At 31.0% G+C, this 9,241-nt stretch overlaps 1 protein-coding gene across 1 annotated transcript; it reads left to right on the forward strand.

Moving 5' to 3' along the window:
* Positions 1 to 225: 225 nt before the first annotated feature.
* Positions 226 to 5,860, forward strand: LOC140056404 (very-long-chain (3R)-3-hydroxyacyl-CoA dehydratase 2-like). The gene is made up of 6 exons (XM_072101772.1): positions 226 to 356; positions 1,361 to 1,478; positions 1,824 to 1,931; positions 2,338 to 2,499; positions 4,018 to 4,156; positions 4,570 to 5,860. The coding sequence occupies exons 1-6, from the start codon at positions 268 to 270 to the stop codon at positions 4,647 to 4,649; spliced, it is 696 nt and encodes a 231-aa protein (XP_071957873.1). The 5' UTR covers positions 226 to 267; the 3' UTR covers positions 4,650 to 5,860.
* The last annotated feature ends 3,381 nt before the right edge of the window (positions 5,861 to 9,241 follow it).

Below are 9,241 nucleotides of genomic sequence, written 5' to 3' on the forward strand. Positions count from 1 at the left end.
TGCTATTTATTATTTTTGTATTCAATATAATACATTATAGTATATTATTTAAAAAATATAATGTTATTAACTATTACTTTACAAAGGTTAAAGGTTTACAAAAATTCGATAACTTCTTCACATACAGAGCATGGCCGGCTTTGTCCTCTTTGGCTCAAGAGGGCGCCAAATGGGTATTGTTTTTGTTTGTTTCCTATTCACATTCTCTATACGCTAAGAAGAGAAACCATTTCGGTCTTTTTTATAAAACGACGGAAGAATCGAGATATGGCCTCTGAAAATTCCAGCACCAAGAAAGGATTGTCAGGAGTTGCTACAGCGTACCTTGTATTGTACAACGTAATTCTTTGTGCAGGGTGGGTATTTCAAAATAATTATTAGAGCTAGCAAGCTAGGCTTCTTATAATTAATAAGCTAGCCTACCCTCCTGACTGAGTCCTAGCTAGCCTAGGCCTCTAGACTAGCCTAGGCCTAGAGTCTAGAGATACAGAGAGACTGACTGAGTGGCTGGAAGGGTGAAAGAAGGTTAGCCAGGGCCTAGGCTCGGCTAGCTAGCTAGTTAGGCCTAGTAGTAATAAGGTAGGCCTAGCCTCTCTATAGAATAGGCCTCTACTAGCTATAGGCCTCTACTCTAGTCTGATTATTTAGTCTAGATGGGAGCCAGTGGTGGAGTGGTGGAATTATTATGATGGAGCTGTAGATAGGCGATTCCGGACCATTTTATTGTAGGCCTAGATGTAGGTATGGGAACCGAGTGAGAAACTATACATTTTCATAGAAGATCCTATGCTATAATAAAAATATTAATAAAATAAAATATAAGAAAATTATAAATGACATCAGACTCTCTCAGACAATATGCTATACTATTACTAATAGTAATACTAGTATACTATACAATACAATACAAAAAAACATAGAATAGAGTAGAGGTCGCTTTCTTTAGGCTGCAGAATTTATACCTTGCTTTGGTTTTCAAGACTTATGATTAATATACATTATTGAAATGGTTTTTTTTCATCTAATTCTAAGCAATCGGGAGAAATTTCACCTTAGTGTAAAGAGGATGACTCAAAATATTGAGAAACTCCTGTGATTTTATCATAAGGCCAAATAAGCAAATCAACAAATTCATTGACATCGTTTCTATTTGGTCAACTAGCTATCGACTGTGTGCAGCATGGACCATGGTGGACCATGCTAATAGAAACTTTTCATTAGACACACAGTCAACTAGCTATGCTGATTGAAAATAATAAATTGCCATTTGGACAGTTGAAATTTTAAAATTAAGATACTATATTACTAAAATTACTTTGAATAAATGAAGCGATCCTAATATGAATATTGTTTTGCATAGATGGGCAAGTGTTGGTGTTATTGGAATAAAGCATTATATGTCTACTAAAAGTTTTCTTGGTGCATATGATGCTTTTGAGTTGCCACTGAAGGTGTTTCAGACTGCTGCTTTACTTGAGGTATAGTTTTAAAGTGCAACAGACAATTAATCTTAATCTTAATCTCAAACCAAACATGTGTATGCTCACAGACCACACACTGGTACAAACTCACAGACCACACAACATTACATGGCTCAAAAACCACACACTGCGTGGTTGGCATACAGTACATGCTGTCAAACAACACACCGGTACATGCTCACAAACCACACACTCGTACATGCTCACAAACCACACTGGTAAATTTTCACAAACCACACTATGCATAATCTCAATGCGAATGTGCTTAGTTTAGATGTAAGAATGCTATTTTTTATTTAGCTTGCAACTACACTGAACACCTTAGTACATCTTTTTTTTCAGGTTTTCCATGCAGCGATTGGTATTGTTTCATCAAATATTGTATTAACAGCTTTTCAAGTCATGTCAAGATTGATGCTATTATGGCCAGTGACACACAGTGTACCTCAGGTATGTTATTCTCTAGTATCAATGACTTGCAATGTCATCTTGAAAATTAATGTCATATATATTACATTACTACTCATAACATGTAGAGTATCAGTGTTTCTTGATTTATGACTAGCTAAGCAGTGTTTGATTACCAATTTCCAGGTCAGTCATATTATAAGCTAATTCCAGTAAGATAGGTGGTCTTTAAATAAAATATAAAATTCCAATAAGATAGGTGGTCTTTGTTGTATGTATTGGATATTTAAATTCCTTTTCCAATAAATAAATTTATTTAAAAAACTAAATAAATTTCTAATATCGTCATAAAAAAAAATCACTAATCACAACAATTTTGTGTGGAAAAACAATAAACAAACAAAACATTTCTTTTCCATGATGTTCGATTTTTATGCCATCCTCATAGGTTCAAGATGAAGCAAGTGTCACCATGTTTGTAGTTGCCTGGACAACCACCGAGGTGATTCGTTATGCATTTTACACGTTTGGTCTTTTAAATCGTCTACCCTACCTATTGACGTGGTGTCGCTATACTTTTTTCATCATTCTATACCCAATTGGCGTTTGTGTAAGTATTGTTCGTTAAATTTGTTTAAATCGTTTTAAGCACATTACAGTAGAAAGGGGACACCTTTGTGACCAAACAGTGTCCCCTTAATAGCAGTATTTCTTGAAAAGAGTTGACCTACGTGTATAGTGGATTCTGGGTTCATGTCCTGTCAGGTTTTTTTTCTAATGATAATGACAAATTATAACTCCTCTCCCAAGACTTGTATTAAGACTTCGTTTATGTAGAGCATCTTGTGTATATGTTTGTCTTGTGGTTGGGATTGTCACCTTTAAGAAGGATAGTGAATGAATTAGCTTAGGGTTATCCTTGGCAATTTGTCACCTAAATATATAAAAACAAATAGTGTTGTGTAACATATATTTCCCCTTGTTGGTTTCACTGGAAAGTGTCCCCTTGATAGGAGTATCCTGAATATACTGTAGGTATCCAAAGGTAAAGCTTGTACTGTATCTGTAAGCCCATCTACCCTGTTCAAGGTAGACTTGTACAATGTGGTTTACCTTACCAATGGGCTTATAATTGAGACCACAGTTCAGTGTGTCAGTTCATGTCAATTTGGGTAATAAAGGTAAATAGAAATCATCAAGGTCGCAGTGACCTCTAAAATTCAATGTGAGTAATAATCATTAAGCGGAAGTTTGCCACTGTATACATCTATGCATAGATTTATTGATTTTAATCAGTGATAAAAATCAACTATGTCAATCAATAACTCAGGTTATTCAAATATACTGTACTACTAAATATGGTCATGGTCAACATCTCAATGCTGGACATCCTTAGAATGGTTGTCCAGAAGTGTGGTTTTCTAGAAATTCTGGCATTATGAATGTGTTTTTAATGATAAAAAGAATTTGGGGCCTTTCGGACCTCAAGACTTGGTATTGGGAGAGTTTTCCAGCTTTTCAGAATCCGGTAAATTGAAAGAGTCAGTTTTTTTTATGATATCGACAATTGAATTAATTGCAAAAGTTTATGTTAAAGGTATATTGTATTGTCTAACTAAACATTTTGTTGTTGAATATGCCATTTTAATGCCACGTAATAGTTATTCACTTTGACCAAAAAATGGATAAAAAAAATGATTTAACTAAAAAAAATGTTATTTAAAGCAAAAAATACTTAAATTGTTTTTGGTTAAAATTAACCGTTTCGTTTGTCTTTAATTTATTGTTTATTTTACAGAAGTGAATAACTTTATTAAAACTGCAAAATGGCTTATTTAAAGTCTGTTTTTAATAATCTTCATTTTTAATGTTTTTGGGAGGACAATACATCTTTAATAACTTTTAGAATAGAATTCAATTTTGCATAAAATATTTAAAGAAATGTTGCTATGTATGTTCTGAGAATTCCAAATGAATCCTAAATTTTGAGAATGCCTAATTATCAGCTCTTGGTGAATGAACTCATAGAATAATGATATAAATAAATCTATTACATTTAGTTTTTGTATACAATTTTATACAGGAAATAGAAGACAGTAATTCATTTATTTCAAATTGTGTTTGACAGGGTGAATTATTGACAATATATGCTGCATTACCAATTGTAAAAAGGAATGGTTTGTACTCAATAATGCTGCCGAATCAATTCAACATATCGTTTAATTTCTACTATGCTCTCATCTTTTTAATGGTGATGTATTTACCTGGTAAGTAAAGTTGTTTATTTTTTAATTAGATGCATAAATATGTTATTACATTATTTTTAGTATTGCAATGCATTTTAATAGTAGTTGTGATTTTGTAAATTTACTATTGGTTCTGTTTTGGATCATACACAGTCTTTTTTGAACAAATGACAAATTTCCTAAATAGCATTCCACACATTTATGAATGGCTTGGTGTTGAAATAGTATTATGTCACTATATTAAATTCTTACTGTAGTTGATGCAGTAATGTTAACAAACTTTCTGCAACATACAGAATAGTTATTGTATGCATTATAGTTACTGCATAGATTTTCTTTTACAATAATTTTGCGATTGTTTCCTAAGCATATCAGAAAATTGTTTTTGCTTTGATTATTATTTTCACACTTAATGGAACGATTATTTCTTTTAGTTTTTCCTCGATTATATTCACACATGATCAGACAGAGAAAGAAGGTGATTGGTGGAATTCAAAGAAGTAAACAGGATTGAGGAGAGGTGTTCAGAGCTAGGCTTGACTTTTAATGATTCAATTTGTGTGCTTATATTAAGCTGTAGTGATCAGTATTACTATAAGAGTATAATTTGTTTTGTAATTGAAACTGAAGAGTGCATTGATTGACAGTTAAAGAGTCTGTGCAGGATTATATTTACTTGGTGTGTGGTTCCAGCGACACAGTTGTCGGTAAAGTTCCATTCCCTAGGTTTTTAGATCTAATTTAAGGTCAAAAAATTACAATTAATGTAAACATGATCCTATTGCGATAACTGTTTTCATCTTTAAACTGTTAAAAATGTGAAAAATAATTATTATAATTTAAGCGGCCCGCTATAAATCCCAACATTCATTGTGTGCAGATTGATATTTTTGTTTTTCCTCTGTGATTCACTTTGATCAATCATGAAGGCCAAAACAATTTGATTAACTTTTCAGCGGAAATACAAGGGTTTTCCAAATTTGTATTAATGGATTCTGGTAAAAACAGAAAGACAATTAATTTGGCAACTAGACAACATCAGGCTAGGCCTATAGCTAACGTAGTGCATTGTTTCTCTATTTTTTTCATAATTTACCATAAAACATAAGTTAAGGAACCTTATGGTTTAATGTTTCTGAAGCAATATAATATGCATTATTTTTACAAAACGTCTAAAAATATAGAAAATATGGCTCTAACTGTTGTGGGTAGGTCTGAGCTTACCCAGATAAATAACTTGCCCGAACAGCACCTAGATCCTAGGTAACTTTATTTGCAAAATAATACCGTGTTCATGTCTGGCGAATTCAACAATTAATCTTTATACCCTGTACACAGTATCACTCAACACAATCTATGCACTACATTAGGTCTGGAAATATATTATTTTTTTATGACAAACATCATACTGTAATTGATTTTATCATTAATTTTGTAATTACTTTATATAAAAAGTTATACTAAGTATTATAGTAATGACAATTGGCTAAAAAGAACATTAGGGTGTTTGCTGTGAATTTTAAACAGAACGTTGATTTTATTTTGTTGATAGATATTAATCTATGAGTTTGATGTGAGCCTCACCTTCAACCAATGCACACAAATGTCATGATGTCCATTTATCAGTAATCAATACTTTTTGTGTATGAAATCATGAATTTTGTAGAAATTAAATTAAAAGTAAAAATCAATTTTGCTTTATTAAAGTCCAAACTTTTAACATCACATTGGGAGTTGGTTTGTCTTCATGTTGTTTATAGGCCTACTAGACTTATCTAGGTTCTAGACCGAAATTAGTAAAACGATAATTATTTTGGCACATACAGACTTGGGGCAAGGCTACCTTCAGCTCTATGGACCAACCTCATAAAATATTGTTGAAATAAATAAAATCTATATAATTATACAAAAACTTAAATTAAGTAAACATAGAATATTCATAAACAATAATTTGGGAGAATAATACAATGATCCACTTTATTATAACACAATATTCATACTTTTTTCAACATATTATTAACAGTACTGTCTAGTTTTGATGACATGAATTAAGTTTGTAAGTAGAATGTTCAATACTATCAAAAAGTGATAGTGCAAGAGCCTTAGGTTTATATATAGAGGCTTACTATGGAAATGATACAGATTAGCAATATTAACACTATAGTTATTTTTAAAAACTATCTGGTACCAAACAAAGCATTAAAACGTAAAGCAACAGATCTGAATTAGTGTGAAGATTATGAAATTGGGGTAAATGCAGAAGCTATCACAATGTATATTTGTAATCATATTCAGGGTTTTCATGTTTACACACCCGCATTGTGAAAGTTATATGGTAAGTTCTTAAATTGGGGTCAATGCCGAAGCTATCACAATGCATGTTGATACTACTACCTATCGCTTTTAATCTTAATCATACTATTCAAAGCCTGTTTTCCACTAGGCGAATCAAAACCATCAGCTTATACGCATGCCTATTTATGTTTCCATCTTTCAAATCCCTCTCTACAACAAATTCTAGTTCCTTGAGTGTTTCACTTCAGCAAAATTAGTAGTTTAAATAGTTTCTACTTTTTGTAAAGCGAAAAATTGCGTAAAAATTAAAAGCTTATAAAATAACCACTCATGCAAACGCGATGGAAATGAAAATCGCAGATATACGCTCTTAGAGTGAAAATCAATTGTTTTTTTTTAGTAAATGTTAGATTTGCGCAAACAAATTCACCCAGTGTAAACCAGGCTTTTAGGCAACATTGGAAGCATCTGGCGCATGCATATCCATTTTTAATACAGTACATTTTATGAAACAGGTTGTGCAACCAACCAAATCTCAGGAAATTAAATAAAACTTATGCAAATAAGCAAAATGCGATCAAAATTAAAGTTACAGCTCTTCAGTTTTGTAGTTAAACTATGGTGAAAAACAATAAAAATCGTCATAGTCATAGTAAATTTGTCTACAGTGAAAACAGGCTTAAAGAGCGACGATTGTATCAAAATATATTATATACTGAATGATTTGTGAGCTAAATGATATCTTTTCACACATATAAATACATCGATTAACAACCTATACGATAATCAATTCTCTCTCAACTGACATATTCCATGTATAATTTGAATAGAATATTGACAAATGTGAAATATATAGGAATAGTTCAAACTATGCTGAGACATAACATTCACTTATAACATGTATAATTTAAATAGTTTAATAGGATACATTTATTGGTAAGGAGAAGATTTTAGGAATGACGCTATTTTGAATTTACATACAGAATTAAGTACACTTTTTGTTAATAAACCAACAATAATACAGCAAGAAGCAATAATTATATATTTATATATAATGCTGTACTTATACTTACTTCCTAGCACACATAACGATTTTCATTTTAATTCTAACATTGCTTTTTTAATTCCTTTTTATAGCACACATTTTCATCATTTATTAATTCTGTACATTTTTGCAAAACTAATTTCTTACATTACAATATAATACTACTGTAATAAGGCAATACAAATTCCATATTTGGAAATCTGAAATTGAATTCTTATAATTGTATTGCGTCCACCACGAATAGTGGCATAAAGGTATGACACCAGGCATGTGATTTACAAGAGATGGGGTCAAATCTTTGTTACAACATATACTATTATTGCATTACTATTTTCAATAATTGCACATAATTTATTTACTAGAAAATTATAAATTCTCAACAATTACACCTTAATCACTAATCAGTAGTCCTTACAAAACATAATACGATTATTGTTAAGATTCTACAATACTAAAACTACAAAACAATTGTAAAACATGTACTAAAACACTTAATATAAATTCATGTTTTACAATGTGTAAATGTAAAATATTAATATTTTATGTAAAATAAATAAATTCCTTGATAAAGCTAGATATTTGTGAATTATACAATTTATTGGAAAAAGCAATTTTATGATTTATAATGAATGAAAGCTATATATATTGTATATTTATACTATAAAAAGCCGCCTATTGAGCGACACAGTTCACCAATTGATACTTTAACACTATAGTTATACTGTAACATAATAAATTATTATATTAAATCATAAATCATACTTTACACAATTCCCATTCATTTCATTGCACAAAAGCTCAACTATTTGACAAATATTGCTTTATTAACTACACACCATTTACATATTATTACTTTAATATACCAGAATATTGTTAGTGCTATTAAGATAAATGTATATCTATTTAGAGGAAAGTGCTACAAGTGATGCTATTGCTAGTATTTAGTATCCAGGATTATCCTGCAGTGTATATAATTCAGTAGTCTCTGAAATTCCCCATGGGGTTTTCAGAATTCTGTAGTGTCCAAGATTCCCATGGAGTCTGCAGAAGTCTAGTCTCCAAGATTCACCTGGAGTCTGCAGAATTCTATAGTCTCCAAGATTTCCCTGGGTCTGCAGAATTCTATAGTCTCAAAGTAAATCCTGGAGTTTGCATATGTCACATGCCATATACAGTATGGTGACTATTCAATACTAAATAACACAGATTTGACAAACCATCACACTCCTTATTTCTATACAAGAGTGTTACTGACACAGCTGAGGTATTGGAATCTAATATAATATGAACTGGGTTATTACTACAGTATTAAATATAACATTTTAAAATGCTAAAAACAAACTATCTACTATCTACCACACAACCTAACCTATAAATAGACTGGACTTATTCCACACTACAATATACAGAATACTGTAATACAATGGCATATCTAGACAAGGAAAACTTTATGTGGAGAAAAAGAAGGGTGTTTTGGGTGGAAGTGTGCTAAAGTATGTGGTGCCCCTTAGACAGGCACATGTTATTTCAGAACATATTAAAGCAGATATTTATACTAATACAGTAAATACATGTTACCAAACAATTTGTACCAAAAATACCATTTAATTTATTATATAATATAATATATATTTAATTGTGACTGGAAAGTTTTATGTATTACTATGTTTAATCAAAATTGTGTATTTTAAATGTTGAATTTGGTTTTAGTCTTTTAACTACTGTAACTAAAAGTTGGTTAATATAGTAGGTTGCACCCTTTATTG

The sequence above is a fragment of the Antedon mediterranea genome, chromosome 1 (genome assembly GCF_964355755.1).
Source record: "Antedon mediterranea chromosome 1, ecAntMedi1.1, whole genome shotgun sequence".
Classification (NCBI taxonomy): domain Eukaryota; kingdom Metazoa; phylum Echinodermata; class Crinoidea; order Comatulida; family Antedonidae; genus Antedon; species Antedon mediterranea.